Raw genomic sequence first — 15,664 nt, 5'->3', positions numbered from 1 at the left:
TAAGACATTGTGATTCAGTTGAACTCAGTTACGGTGCCGACATTACAAGTCAGAAATGTTTAAGAAACTCATAGGGAAACACTTTCCCGCCAGGCGCCAGTGTTCCTCCGGATGAACAAGGCAGGCGCATCACATCCGGTCCGGCTACCAAACCTGTCCGTAACGCGCGCGTGGTTATGCGAACCAATGTTTATCCGTATGCTACCAGCTCATTTTATTAGATGTTCGTCTCTGTTGCTTAAAAAGAAACCAGTAAACGTAATACGCGGTTTAAACGCAAACGCTATTTGTTGCAGTTTGTTCACTGTGAATGTTACTCGTATAAACTCGAAATACATGTCAAGTGGACCGAAAAAGCTTCGCACAGACAATATGACAGCTAAAAAGATCGGAACTCATAACGGAAGCTTTCACTGTGATGAAGTTCTGGCCTGTTTTCTTCTCCGCCAGTTACCTGAGTATAAGGTAAATTAATTCCACGAAAATAGATGCGACAGTAGTGGAAAGTGGAGAAGGTCCTGTTTTCTTAGACGATGCTGTAAAAAAAAACCCTTTACTAACTTAAAATACAGCACATTGTGAACATCATAATGAAGTTGTGTCTATATATAACATCTATTAAATAAATACATTTATTTATTGTAGTTAAGGTTCGTTTTGCCCTAATGGCATTTGTTCCATGTCATGTCGTAACAGACCACATGGTGGCGCTGCTGTGTAGGAAAATCTATATTTGTGGAGTAACTAAGTACTTCTAGTTATTTAAGTATAATTATACATTTTGATAAGTCAATATCTGTGCATTGTTCGCTTTTAAATAACGAGTTTCTAACTATAGCTTTCTAGCATTATTCTGATTTTCCTCTGAAACTGATGTTTTTGTTGAAACTATTGTATAACAGCATTTGTTAAAATTTCATGGCCATTTTTTATGTAGTTTGTTGTGCTGTCGACATGAATTATATTATACTAATGCATAATAATTTTATTCTTCATATTATATTCATGGCGGCAGGACCTACTGAAGGACTGTTTGCTGGACTGTTTATATTTTTATATTCATTTATACTCAAATATATATAAAAACATTACGGCAAAGATGTCATCAGTGGTTGAGCTGGCAACAGCTCTCACACCATTGATATTTGTTTTTGATTTTGTAATTTTTTTTCTGAATCATATTCTAAACACACTCCTACACCAGTGGTTTGGATAGAATTTCTATTCTGTTGATTTGAAAATGTTAATAAGCTTCAATTTTGTTTTATATTACAATGTGTTCTTTTTGTGTCAGTCATATGCTCCACAACAAACACTCGGACGTCTACAAGTTTTTCTGTTTATTGAACAGGACGCTGAGATCATTCGAACAAGGGACCCGTCAGTGCTGGCACAGTGTGACGTTGTTGTCGATGTGGGTGGAGAGTTTGACCCAAAGAGGCACCGCTATGACCATCATCAAAGGTACACTCACCGAAAGCTCTTGTGAATTAATTAAATGCATTTAATTTTTATGAAATCTAATTAACTAAGGTTAATGACTGTATAAATAATTAAGGTTTGTAATGATATTGTGGGTTTATACTAATAAAGTTAACAGTCAATACTAAATTGATTAATAACAGACTGTTAAAAGGTTTCTAATTATAAAATAGGATTAACTACTGTAATTTACTGAACTGTGTATGTTAGGAGACCATGTCAGGTTGACGTAATGGCAAAAGATCATGTATTCCAGTGCAATGGACATTTCTCACAACAAGACAAACACATTGCCTCGTTAAAGTTTCTGTGTGAGGGTAAAATAAGGACACACCATGTTATCCTGAACGTGGTGTGTTCATATTAGGACAATAGCACAGTAGCATCCTTTCGTGACAGATATTTTAATGTATTTGCTGCAGAGCACATGAAACTAATCTCATTAGCGATGGCTCATTCCATTTAGATGTGCCCACTAGCATAGTTAATTTCCCTGCAACCACTTTGAGTTTTCATAGAGAAATGTTAATTCTATATGAGCTAGAGGAGAAACAATAAAAACACATTAGTTGATCAGTGAAATGATGTGTTTTTTTTTCTTTTTAACCCTCAAAGTGCAAATGTGAACTAAAAAAGTCATATCGTTAGCATGTCCAAGGCTTCTTCCTGTCTTAACATCCCTGTTTGCACAAATCATTGAACGGGCTCCGTGTTTCCTGGTAAAATTCCCTCCTAAGTCTCATCACGTTAAATAATCAGCCCATTGCAGGTGCCTTGTATGCTTAATGTCCTGATGATAATCAGACACAGCTTTTATGACCATGGTGATAAAGATATGCCAGGGCTCCCTTCCTGGCAGGCGGTTAGTGATAATTAGCTCTCCTTCAACTGAGGCCCCCCTGCAGTTGAATCACAAGGCACGGAGGCTGCCACTACGCTGTTAGCGCAGGCAGGGGAATGTGGCTGTCACTCACACACACTGGTGCGGGCAAGATGGTTGTGAAAGCAGGGACAGATGTAAGTGGGCTGGGTTGATGCAGGAAGTTGGAGAAGGAGCTGGCAAGAATGATTACAGTCTTCATTTCAGTAGCACTTTTTCACAGCATCCAGATGAAGTTGGCAGTAAAATCAATTCATTACAGTAATTTGCAATCTGAGCTCTTAATACACAGTACGATATCTAGAGAAATATGTTTTTTTATTTTGATGAGTAGAGGTTATGATGAAGGTGCAGTTTCTGTGTTTTGGGAGATGGTTGGTGTGAAAACACAGTGAGTTACAAAAAGCTTTTCTTTTAATGACGAAAGCAAATATCTTCTTAATGTCCACAGTGTGTCTGTGTCACAAGGGCCCTCAACAAATCATGTCCACATTGTAAAAATAATTATATATTTCTAGTAGAAATTATGCAAAACAGTTGAGCACTGTATCTTGAAGACCTCCTTTTATTATGAGAATCTGCTACAGATATGGCAAACTATTTTTAAAATGTTGATTCAGAGAAGAGGCAAAATGTTCTGACTGAAATTGAATGAAGCAGATGAAGATTCATCTGCTGGGGATTAGGTTTGTGGTTCTTTGTACCAGAAAATTCACTGGTGCTGCACAGCATAGAAAAATGAAAAAGGGAATGTATTTTGCTGTGAAAAATATAAATATTTTCAGTTTTACTACAGCAACAGTGAATAGTTAAATTCTCTTTTTATGCATTTTTGTTGAAATATAGTTGAAACATTAACAACCCTACCAATATATGGCCTGTATAACTGGCTTAACCTTTAATTATTTTTGTGACGTTCGTTTGCTAAAAATATCTTTTATCTGCTTTTTCACATCTTTCTTGATTCATTCACTTTTATCATCACATAATCGGCATAGAAATTCCTCCGCTTTGCCAATTAGCCCTTTAATGACTGTGATCACCCCCCCACTCCACTAGCATGTCACTCATTCTGTTTTCCGCTGTGCTGCAGCCAAAGCATCCTAATTAAGCCTGAATTAAATGACCAGCAGCAGCTCATGGTTGCAGCCCACCCATCCCAGCAGAGACCTCCAGTGCCTTTTATTTATGTGCTCACGCGTAAAATAGGCCCGAACATGCTCGCTCTCTGCAGTCAATGAAAACTCACGCTAAGAATCTGTTTACTTACTTATTTATGCTCCGTTCATTGATTTCTGATACTCATCCGCTGATGCACTCCATACATGTGGAAGTGGGAGGCACTTTATTGTGGAGATTGGTTATTGAAATAATGTCAATAGTCTGTTAATGAGCAGGATAGTATGTTTAATCCCCTAAGCTTTGGCTGAGGTATAGTGTTGGGTCTTACAGTCAAGTCCAGAACACAAGCATGTAGAGTAAAGATGTGACAATCTGACATAAATACAGTATCAGTAATACAGTACCATCATTCATTTTGCAGAACTCTAAATCCTCCATCTGCACATCTGTTAATTACCAAACACTGGACTTCAGACGGTTCTCTACATTTTGATGTCACTGACAGAATGATTCATTGGTTTAATTAAAATCCCTGTTAATTGCTGTTATGCATCAGGTGGAATAAACACCAAGTGTAATGATATTTTATGACCACTTTGAACACCACATTATGATGTTATTAAGGAGACTTTCCCGTTTCTGCCACGTCCCGCTGAAACAAGGTCATCTGTGTGTTTAGGACTTTTACGGAGTGCTTCCACAGCTTGTGTCCAGAAAAGCCGTGGGTGACCAGGCTCAGCTCCGCCGGCCTGGTCTACCTGCACTTTGGCCGTCAGCTGCTGGCCCACCTGACGCAGCTGAAGGAGGACGACAGGCACCTGGAGGTGCTGTATGACAAGGTGAAGTAGAAACGATGATGGCTTTATAGTCCACCGTGGATGACCACTACTTGTGTTTTACTTACAGCACATTTTTACTTGTTGTCTTGTTCGGCGAAAGCGGTCGAAACAGAGAGATGAGACGAAGTGGATGAATGTCCGTAGATACAAAATGAATGAAAATGAATAATGTTATTAGTTATTTCAGAACATTTTTATTGATCACATTGCCTAAACATTCACGTTGTTGATTTTAAAATAAATTGAACTACAGTAGTGCATGTGAGATGTCCAGATAAACTAATGATATAGAAAAATAATATCATTTTAGATTTTCAGATTTTTAAAGCAATTTTAACATTAAAGTTCTGCTCTGTCTGTTCAGCCTCTTCATTTGGGTCTGAAGTCTGCTTTTCTTCACCAAGGGGCTGTTGAGGGCATCATGTCATTAACTAACTAAGACCTGTGTAATTTCCCACTGGCTCTGTGTTCTTATGTAGTGGTGCCAGTCGAACAGGTACCGTGTATAGGCTTTAATTTGTGTATAAAACATTCTCTTGTGCTAAACCGTGATATTGATTGGACAAGGATTAACACCTTTATGAAGGGATTCAATGCAGTTTTGTTATATTTTACGAAATCCCAACAAAATCCCCTCAATAAACTTTATATTGTCAGGTGAAGACTTAAAAGAATTCTCTGGAAAATGCAACAAATCTCACCTGATGGTGCCCAAGGCAACAGTTGAGACTGAGAGGACGTTCCTTGAATGCCAGATTAATCCTGCAGTTATGTTTAGTGCACTTTGGACAGTCTGACCAGCAGGACGCCTCTGCACAGCCCACATTTTTACGACCAGTCACTTTAAGCCTGTAAAATCTAAGGTCACCACATATATTAGCTCTGCTAACTCACATTTTTATTGGCTTTTTGATGTGTCGGTTTGTTTGAAGTCCAGAGTAATCCTTTTACTCACAGCTGGGATTTTATTTATTTTAGGATGATGCATGTCTCATCCTTCAGACAAACTGAATCTCTATTTTTGCCAGAGAGCTTAGTTCCACTAGTAAGCCACTTGTAAAATGTCAACTCTTTAGTGATTGACCTTCCAGTGTATGGAGGAATTTACTTCTCAGCAAGACCCTAGTCTTGCTCCTCATACACTTATTTTTGAAGTTTTAATAGTGAACAGTAATGCATTTTATCTGAGTAACTGCCTACGAACTGTAGCCAAATGGGCTTCCATCAGGATGATGTGATCCCAATATAGTTCTCTCTCCTAAAAGTCCATGCCTAATTAAGTGACATTAAACTCTGCTGCAAAGCTTCATTTATTAAACAAACCTTAAAAGCGTGTCATTACACTTACCGGATCCTCTCCTCTTACAATTCTGTTTGCAGCTATATGAAAAATTTGTGGAAGAGGTGGATGCAATAGACAACGGTATATCACAGTGCGAAGGGGAGCCCCGCTACTCCATCTCCAGCAACCTGAGTGCACGCGTCGGCTACCTTAATCCCTGCTGGAACAGCCAGAGCCAGGATTCTGAGGTGTGTGAGAGCAATGACACTATATAATAACTGATAATAATAAACTAAACTTGAGTAGATTATTGTCCTGCTTGTATAGGTGTGCTTAATAAAGTGGCCATTGAGTGTAAATTCATTTATTTTTCATTACTTTTCTTTTAAATGATTTATTATTCATTTATAAATATATTATATTCATGCATTTTTGCATGTACATTTAGAGTAAAAGGGATAACAAGCTGTGCGGGTGGCGATACCTTTGCGCCGAGAGCTACCTACACAGTTGGACAAATACAAACCTAACACTGCAACTCAAAAGACTGACGGCTCATCCACCGCTGAGCCGCCGGCGCCAGAGAAACACCTAGCCGATGCTTCAGAGCAAAGGGTGCTTCCAAGAAGCCATTTCCTCTGTGCGCCTCTCCTCGCATCTTTTCCTTGCAGTACTGCATGCATATTTAGTGGGCGAGACTAGGAAGCATTGAAAAGATGCAAATGCGGCCAACATGCAGTTGAAGGAACTGGGAACCACCCAATGTTGTGCAGTACAGACAATCACTGTAATGCTGTTCTATGGTCACATTATTGTGTCATATGCATTTATTATTACAATACAATATTAAAACATGGACAGCAAAAAACACCACCACCACTGTGGTCTTAATCCTCCATCCATGCTTTTGTTTATTAATTATTAAAGTTTAGTAGTAGCTGTATTATCAGAATCCGAATTATTCAATGATAATCATAAAAAGCGAAAAAAAGCGAACACGCTATTATAAAACAAAGATGAAAAATAGGTTGAAACTTTTATTTTAAATGGAATTTTTACAGCCCAACATGTCATTTCCTGATTCACAACTGACCTGTTTGTTTTACGCATTTCAGCTGATATGATTATTATTCATGTCCAGACACCTTCTCCTCGAATTTCCCAATCCCCACTGAGAGGCTAGACAGCTCTGAGAAATCACAAAGTGAGAAATATTTGTATTGAAAATGTCTAAAGCTCTCAACAGTGCCTGTGATTATTGAAAAAGGTAATTGATTTTCAGCTCTTATTCACGTCTGTTAAAGCCCAGAGATGCTTCAGTCAGATGGATGTGTGTTCAAGTGCACATGGCAGGATACAATTGTGCCTCTATCGGTGTCTGTGTTTTTTTTTTTTTTTTAATGCTCTATTGGGCGTTTGCACATGGGTGATGAGTTTGAGGTCAGCCAGAGGTTTGAGGAGGTCATGACAAGAAGCTGATGAATTTGGGCTGCTGAGATCAGCGGGGAAACGGTCTGACAGTACTTCATAAACCTAATTTTATCTGGCAGATAGTCTCACTTGAATGGCTTGACATCAGGCTGTTTTGAAATTCAGATGCCGTGGCAGAGAGATAAAATGTGAATCATCTTAAGCATAAGTTCTTTACTTCTCAGAAGCTGTATTTCATCACTGGTCATAGTATGATCCAGTAACTCTCACTGTCCCACCACATGTGACTCCACTTTGTCTCTAGGAGGGTTTCAAGAAGGCTCTGGAGATGGTTGGTGTCGAGTTCCTGGATCGCCTGAACTTTTATCAGTCAGCCTGGCTGCCAGCTCGAGCAGTAGTGGAGGAAGCGGTTAAGCAAAGGCATCAGGTACAATATAAATATGTACATTTTTTTGTGTACTTTAAATGTTTTGCTTTAGCACTAAGAACACTTTGACATTTTGATTTCATGGATAGTTGTTTTTAAAATATATAGTCAAGCAATGACATTAGAGGGTTAATTCATGAGCAGCAGTGAGTCCCCATCCACATTACAATTATTGCACTTAATGCACAGCCTTCTGTTTCCAGGTAGATCCCAGTGGGGAGGTAGTGGTGTTTTCCCAGGGCGGGTGTCCCTGGAAGGAGCACCTGTTTGACTTGGAGAAGGACCTCCAGGTGGAGACACCCATCAAATTTGTCATTTACCCAGACCAAAATGGACATTGGAGGGTCCAGTGTGTTCCTGCCGGACCCAACACCTTCGAGAACAGGTGATTAATGTTTTAAAGTGACCTGAGCTGAGACCATGACGTGGCCGGAGGTATATTTTTGGAAGTAATTTCAGGTTATTTAAAGACCGTTCCTGCTTCATTAGGCGCCGCACATGATCGGATGTGCGCAGGGAGCGCGATTTACCGTGGCAGAAATCAGACACCGCTCGCGGGGGCAGTGACTCACACAGGAAGTCCTCGCAGACGTGATATGTTTAAATGTTGGTGGTAAAAATAGTGACAGGCACAATCTCTAGAATCTCCCAGATGTGTTGAATTGAGAATCGGATCCGGCAGCGGATGTGAGCGAAGGTGGGATTTAACTTTAATGCTTATCGGACCATTTGACAACTACTCACAGAGGGTTGAGGCGTCACCCGGTGGGAGAGAGACTCCCCTTAGGATGAAGCGCTTGTTTGTAGACCGTGTAGTGCTTGTGTTGTGTTCTCGCATTAGTCTCTATGGAAGGGTTTCAGACAATAGCACCTGAGCAAGGCTGCCTCCCCCGTTCACATGAGAAAAGAAAATGAAGCAACGTGCAGATACAGAACAGGCTGCTTTAACAGAGCGCCTTTATTTACAGCTACTTATCTAAAGTACGCCAGGAGGTGAATTTTAATGGATGTGTGATTCATGCTTGATTGAACAACAAAATCTCTTTAATTAAATAGACACCACTGTCGAGTCATGGCCCTCTTGTAATATGCATATAATTTAGGCTTCTTCTCTGGATAGCTGAGTCACCGAGTGTTTTCACAGCCAGTCAAGTTTTTGTTGCCAAAGAAGCACATGTTAGAATTGACATTGAATTCCTCGGTCTGAACATATCTGAAATGTTGGTGTCTGGGGAGGCAGTCATGAATTTTAACAGCAAACCATATGACAAAAACAACACTGTCCCAATTGTCAAACATGGAGGCGCGTCGGCCCTGTTGCGAGGGTGTTTTTTTCACTGCTGCAGTAACTTTGTTCAGAACCTGGAGATCAGATATGAATCTCATTGGAAGTTTCATATAAAGAGCAGACCAGTGAACAAGAACTAAAGAACTGATTATAGTTGTCATGTTTATGTAAAGCTGATGAGGCCACCTCACAGTATGTGCGTGTAGTTTGTAGCCGGGAACCAAAGCGGCCGTGCAGGCAGCAGGCGAAGGAGGAGGAGCGTCACATTTACCTTGTGTTTCTGCTCTTCTATCAATAATTAGCCCTTTAGCCTTTTACTTGTCAGATGAGTGAAAGGCGCCTGATTCCAGGAGATTAAACCACATTAGTATTCTCGTCATGGCGACGAGTCAAAGCTTCATAAATCTGTCAGATAATTAACACCTATCAAATCTGCTGAACCTCTGGAAAGGAATCATTTAGCTGAGGATCCTGTTGCGCTTCATGGATTTGCTCTGCCCTCAGTCCTACAGCAAACATCATTGTCAGGGTATTCCTTCAGCTTTCGTAGCTTCTCGGTCAAAATATTAGTAGCCGCTAAACAAACTTGGTACAGAAACAAAATCAACAACTGAACAGTCCAACAGCCATGGTTCTGGATTTGGATCTTGGACTCCACATGTTGTTGATTTGTGCTGCTTGTTATCGATCGGTGCTTTTCAATATTGGTAGCACAGAGTCTGAACTGTTTGCACCTCAGCATTCGTGACCGGGCTGAGAGAACATTAGTAATGATCTGTTTTTTGCAGGGATGAGCTAGAATGGGCTCTGATACTGTGATCGGTCCAATTCAATCTAACCTTTTGTCAAACCCGTTTACTCAGTAAAACAAAGAGAAACGCTAAGAACAGTGTAAATCGCAGGAGGTGAATAGTGATTTCACACAGCTCATCTCTGTATTTAACCCTAGATTTTTTACATTCATAGGTGAAGGTTGTGAATATAATTCAGCGTCTTCGCGTGACATTTGCAGTGCTTCTCCTGTCTGAACTAACAAAAGCAATGAAACCTTTCAGATTTGTAGCTTATTCTACAAATGCTGAAAAGTGGACTTGATGAGAGTCAGGGAACGAGGATAATGAAGCGGATGTGACCGGGTAATTGGATAAAACGCTGCCTCGTCCAATCCCTCTTATTGTCTACATCACAGGCTGCCACTTGTGAAAATGGAAGCATAAAATACCGCAGGGAATGAGGCGGGAAAAAAGTCATTAGTGTTGTCTGTGGTTCCACTAATGAAGTCACTCTGATTTAGTTTGTGTCTTCATTTATGTCCATGTCTAAGCAGCGGGAATCATTGAAATATCATGTAATATTCATCCTGATTTTAAATGATAAATTGGATTTTGCATAAAATTTAAATTAAATAGAAAATTATTCTTTAACTTTTTTACTTATTAGTTATTTTCATTGAGCTTTTCGTCCAATGATATAGACGACTTATTCAACAAGTGTCAAGCAGATTGTTTTTCTCTTGGCCGTAAATCTCCTGAGCAGACACACGTGGTGTAAAAGCTTTATAGCCTGGTTTATTTTTCAGCAGAACGCCTTGAAAACAAATAGAAGCCCTTTCTTCACTGTGGGGTTGCTTGACAGCAGCACATCGAGAGTTAAACTGTATTAAATCACACCTAATCTGACCAGTAGCTGTTCTGTGTTCTCTCTCTCTCTCGTGTTCTGTGTTTCTATCTCTTTACCATAATTACTCTTCTCCGTTTCATCACCTTCACTCCGGTTTGTCTGGTATCTTTCCCACTAATCCGGTTTCTCCTCCCTCATCATCTTCCCCTTCGCCCGCTGCCCACATCCTATCTCATCAACCTTTTTACACCTTCTGCTTATCACCAGGCAGCAGCGCTTAACTAAAACGACCAGCACCTGTTTATGGCGGCGCGGCTCTTCACAGATTTAATGTAATGCAAACATGTCTGTTGGTGTGGGGCTCCATGAGAACAATGGCTCATAAGAAGGATAAAAAACAAACCATAGCTCCAGATGGCTCTTTCTATGGGTGGCCAGCTTCCTCCCAGTAGGCATGTGCCGACTCTGCAAAAGGGGTGTTGTTATCACCTGTGTCCCTGCTTTTGCACCTGGGGGAAAGAAAGGTCTATTTTTATCAGCACCACATTGCTAATGTAATGTGAGCTGGGTAGTGTCCTGTATGGGGATAGACAGTAATGTGAGCAGAATGAAGACGTATAAATCTATTTCTGAAAAACACATTGGCTGCTGTCACAGTTCTCCCATTAATCTCCCCATTCTATTAAAATATCATTATAAAAAAAATTCTTACTGCATTTCCATGTGACTTTTACAAATAATCTAGAATAAATTATCATGAGCGAGTAAAAAGCAGCAAATCCTTGATTCTGAAATTTTCGCTAGCAGATTTCTGGTCAGTTGTCGTAGAAAGGGAAACTCTGATTGTTATCATGACAAAGTGATAAATGAAAACATCTCTTCTAAAGGTCCTTAAAAAGGTTAACGTCATCCACCTACTCCTATTTTTAGTCCTTCTGTGCTACCAATTACTGCTGTGTAGCCACTGTTGAAAGGAGGAAAATGCGGGAGCTGAGGTTTTTGGTAAATTAACGGTCAGCAAGCTGCAGGAGGATTCGTCCCCTGCATGTATTCAAGTGTCTCTTTGTTGTCTCAGAAAAGACGATTTCACAGCAGGTCACGAGTCTCACAACATCATGAAACTTGGCTTCTATCTCTTATCTCCTATAGACTTGATCCTGGATCATTTTTTCCTCTAAATTCCTAATTAAGTTCCAACGAGCGTCTGGATTTTGCTAATTGGCCTCTTCTGCGTAGACCGGTCATCTTTAGCGCTGGCGCTTCCTGGCCTGTCATAACAATAGCAGTCATCTCCCTGATGCTTCCTCCATGTTGACCTTTTCTCTGAGCTTGTTTCCCAGCTGTGCTGTGCAGCTATTGATTGGTTAATTCATTTAACAGGGATTAGGGCTTTGCCTCGCTTGCCTCTCCAGGTTGTCCATTGACTGTCTTAATAGGGACAGGACTGGGCAGACTCAGATAATGACTGGGGTTTTTGCGTAGGCGAATCGTTTGACATTATGGTTCATCTTGTTCTCATATAGCGCCTCACCCCCTCAATGTTTTGGTCTTAAAGAACGTGGAACAGAATGGTTAATTAATATTCAAAGGGAAGCAGAATGTCAGGAGAAAGTGCTGTAGTCATGTAGTCAGGCTGCTGGTGTATTTGACAACTGTGTCACTTTATTTCTGACAGCGCGTTTCCGTAATTCATCATCATGACGGCGAGAAAGGACCTGAGTTTGAAATGACGTTCAAAACGAAACCTGAAGCTTTTTGCAAATTTAGACAGTTTTTGAGTCACTTGGAGTCTACTTCAGAAGCAGGAAGGGGCGAGAGGTGAACGATAAAATGATGAGTCAATTAAGTCACAACCACTGTGAAACATGGCGAAATCTATGAATACTTTGAGAAGAGAAGCAGCTTGAGGTGGGGGACATAATAATCCCATCAAGGCAAGAGAGCGACACACACACACACACACACACACACACACACACACACACACACACACACACACACAAAACAATCTTCTTCATGAAAGAGGTTATGTGTTTTAAACGATGTGCCGGGCTGTGGACTGAGGTGTGCGTTACCTGCAGTGGGAGGTAAATGGGCTGCTCTACATTTTTATGCATGTCTCACTCTGTACACTCCACGCAGACACTTTATGGAAGGCAGCCCATGAACCTTCACAGAACCAATCTTTTCTCTACTTTGTACGATGGTCTTCGGACTCGTTTTTTCCCCCCTTATGGCACAGACACTGTGCCAATCTGTGATTTTCCACACATGAAGCGGATGTTGATTGCTTCATTTCCAGGCGTGAGGAACTCGTGTTGATTCTTTTTGCAGAAGGAGTCTGAACCAAAGGAGAAAATAATGATCTGCATTTCATCTCAAATATGCTTTCTTTTTAGAACAAATTACTATTTTTATTCTGCTAAATCTTTCCAATTAACTTTGTTTCCTCACCTTTCTTTACTACAAACCAGAGCCAGTTTACATATAATGAAATATTGAGGATTTTTTTTATTGTTTTATTTTCATTCCTGAGTATGATCCTGTTTTTTCACTTCATCTTCTTGTTCAGACCTTCACAGCGGGGGTGTGACGAGGGGCTGCGATCAGCTGACCACATAGTGTCCATCTGTAAACCAGCATGTCCTTCTGTCCTCCCGTCCCAGGCTGTCCCTGCCAGAGGAGTGGCGCGGCGTACGGGACGAAGCGCTGTCGGACCTCAGCGGGATTAAGGGCTGCATCTTCGTCCACGCTTCGGGCTTCATTGGCGGGAACAAGACCCAGGAAGGAGTCCTGGAGATGGCCAGGAGGACCCTGCAGGCCGCTGCCCAGTCCCCTGCGAATGGAAGCAGCTGATGGGTCAGATGGTGCGGCCCACGGCACATTTTGTTCTCGCGGCCGGGCTTTAGGTACGGCAGCCAGGATTAAAATGTTAGTTTGCTAGGTTTCAACTTGTTCCTCCCAGGCAGCGCTAATGTTGTTTTGTCCCATCGTGCCAGAACAGGGTTGGTATAGAAGTGGCAGCCAAATAACCTTGGACCAGTTCCCTAATACCTACTTCAGATCTGTGTTGACTCGCGTTGTTCATCTCGCTGCCTGTCTTATAAATGTCAATCACGTTCAATAAAAGACAGTTTAGTGTATACTGTGTATTTTTGTATGAAAAAAGTTGAGCTCCTTTCAGCAAAAGAGCGTTTTCCCCGTGATTTTTTTTACTGCAGCTGAAGCAAGATGTCGCCGTGTAGCCGAGCGGCTCCCCCCCGTCTTCAAAGCCTGCGAATACCACGGCCTTACCTTTCAAGGGCTGGTTCATACAGACACCAGAACAGCGGCTCGTCCTTTCATTTCCAGCCCGCTGACATTAGCTGTTGCACTACAAAGCGGCGCAGAGGCTACTTGCACCGGTCCCAGGATCAAAGCGTCAATAATAAGGTCTGATTAATTCTGAGAAATTAAATTTCCACGGGCCACAGCGGAGGACTCGTTAGGGCAGCCAGAGTCGTGGGGAGGTTACTGGCAGTGGGAAGAGCCACGCAGTCAATTTCCCTGTAATAAAGTGAAGGGATGGGCCTTGAATCTTCTCATTAATTCTCCAGGTTTTCCTTCCCAAAGCCTTCTACCTGTTACTATTCCCTTATTGTCATCTCTACAAGGCTGCTCGTCTGCCTCTGCCTATCTGACATTGTTTAACTGCTGTGCATTTTATGTCCAGCTGGTCTCATCATGCACGTGCTGCATCAGTCAAGTAACAATCTGTGTTACAGCGCTTTGTCACGCTTGCTTTTTTTACTTCCTCGTTCGTCTCTTAATTGAAAAAGGCCCTGAAAGGTTCCTGCCTGGACATTAAAACATGAGATGCCTGTAAGCCCAGGTATTTTACACCGATAATAGCTGGATGGAGCGATAATAAACCTCTCCGTGTGTCATCTTATCTACGTTTTAGTTATTTCCCCTGCGGCTGAATGTGTAGCTGTAATAGCTTTGGAAAGGTATTCACCTGATTCTGTCTGCTTTTCCGCACCATCTTTGTGTCATACAGTACATGCATACACATTTTAGTCTTATTACTCTGCTCTCTCTTGCGCTGGATCTGAGCCAAGGTCTCAATCTAATCTACACACATTTGTGAAAACCTTTTGCAGTCACACGTTGTAGTACAGTTTCAGCAGCCAGAGCATTGTTGTTTTGGAAGACACAGAATGTGTGTTTTTCCCCGCGAAGGTGTTTCCACCACACTGGTGTAACTGCGCACCCTTTTATCCTAAAATCTAGGTAAACAGATGAAAAAGGAGAGACTTGTCGTTCCCAGCCACCACTTTACCATTGCACGCACAATTTCGGGCTCATTCATCATCAAGTGCACTTGCCTGATTGCTGTGCACAGCAAATCACAGGATGCTCCGGCTTCGTTTGGGAAGTCGAATCGTGCTCGCTTTTGTGGCATTTTTGTTGACTTTTCCTCCGGCGCGACCAAAGAGACGTAGCTGGCACCAAGTCCTTTCCTGCCGCCCGAATCACTTACAAAGCAACATTTTATTAATACTTTGTTTTGTCAGCACAAATGATTTTCCATCTGCGCCGCGGTTGCTAACGACACACAGCCTTTACATTGGTTTTCGATCGTAAGCAGTTTCAGACCACTCCGGCTCCGGCAAATCCCAGTTGGTCGCACTGTGGAAAAATGGCTACTGAGAGTCTCAGCAGAACACCTGCCCCCAGCCTGACCCGTTTTTAGTGGATTCATTCCCCAGAGAATGACAGGGTAGTTACAAGAAATGCCCCGCTGCTTTTTTTTTTTTTTTTTTTTTTTTTAGAGCTCTGTCTCTCCCAGTCCATCAGGCGAAGTCGACATGCAGCCTGGACATGTATTTGTGGCTTTTGTCATCCTCTTTACTTTTTATAGCAGCAATAATAGACAGCGGAGGGCCACACATGCACTCTGTGGCTTGAGGTTCATTCCTGTGTGTCTGTGTGTTCATGAATGTGCACGCGTAACGTTGAGCTCAGCCTCAGAGGCCGAGTCGAGCCGACGGACGGTGCCTCGGTGAAGTGAGGATTAGCGTTCACGTCAGCGTTGTCATCAGTCACCTGCACCTGGGCACGGACCCGCTTCACCTGAACAGACGCTGCAGAGCAACCTCGCGTTCCATTTACAATTTTATAGGCTTCAGGTTGAACCGCTCACCTTCCAGGACGCCATTCACCACAATTTAACAACCAGAAAAACTACAGCAACGCTAAATGTCACTGTCTAACATTTTTTCAGAACCTCTCCCTGCCCATCATGTGCTTT

At 41.7% G+C, this 15,664-nt stretch overlaps 1 protein-coding gene across 2 annotated transcripts; it reads left to right on the top strand.

Annotated features, from left to right (window-relative positions):
• Positions 1–129: 129 nt before the first annotated feature.
• myg1 (myg1 exonuclease) lies at positions 130–15,175 on the top strand. Of its 2 annotated transcripts, XR_008694701.1 has the most exons (8): positions 130–465; positions 1,352–1,464; positions 4,164–4,323; positions 5,704–5,853; positions 7,341–7,463; positions 7,667–7,848; positions 13,038–13,280; positions 13,593–15,175. XR_008694701.1 is itself a non-coding variant. In XM_029152345.3 (7 exons), the coding sequence occupies exons 1-7, from the start codon at positions 187–189 to the stop codon at positions 13,225–13,227; spliced, it is 1,197 nt and encodes a 398-aa protein (XP_029008178.1). In that variant the 5' UTR covers positions 130–186; the 3' UTR covers positions 13,228–13,514. The 2 variants fall into 2 exon arrangements, 1 of the variants encoding a protein (XP_029008178.1); XM_029152345.3 differs by lacking the exon at positions 13,593–15,175 and having other exon boundaries at positions 13,038–13,514.
• The last annotated feature ends 489 nt before the right edge of the window (positions 15,176–15,664 follow it).

The sequence above is a fragment of the Betta splendens genome, chromosome 5 (genome assembly GCF_900634795.4).
Source record: "Betta splendens chromosome 5, fBetSpl5.4, whole genome shotgun sequence".
Lineage (NCBI taxonomy): Eukaryota > Metazoa > Chordata > Actinopteri > Anabantiformes > Osphronemidae > Betta > Betta splendens.
This window is presented reverse-complemented; position numbering and strand designations above follow the sequence as displayed.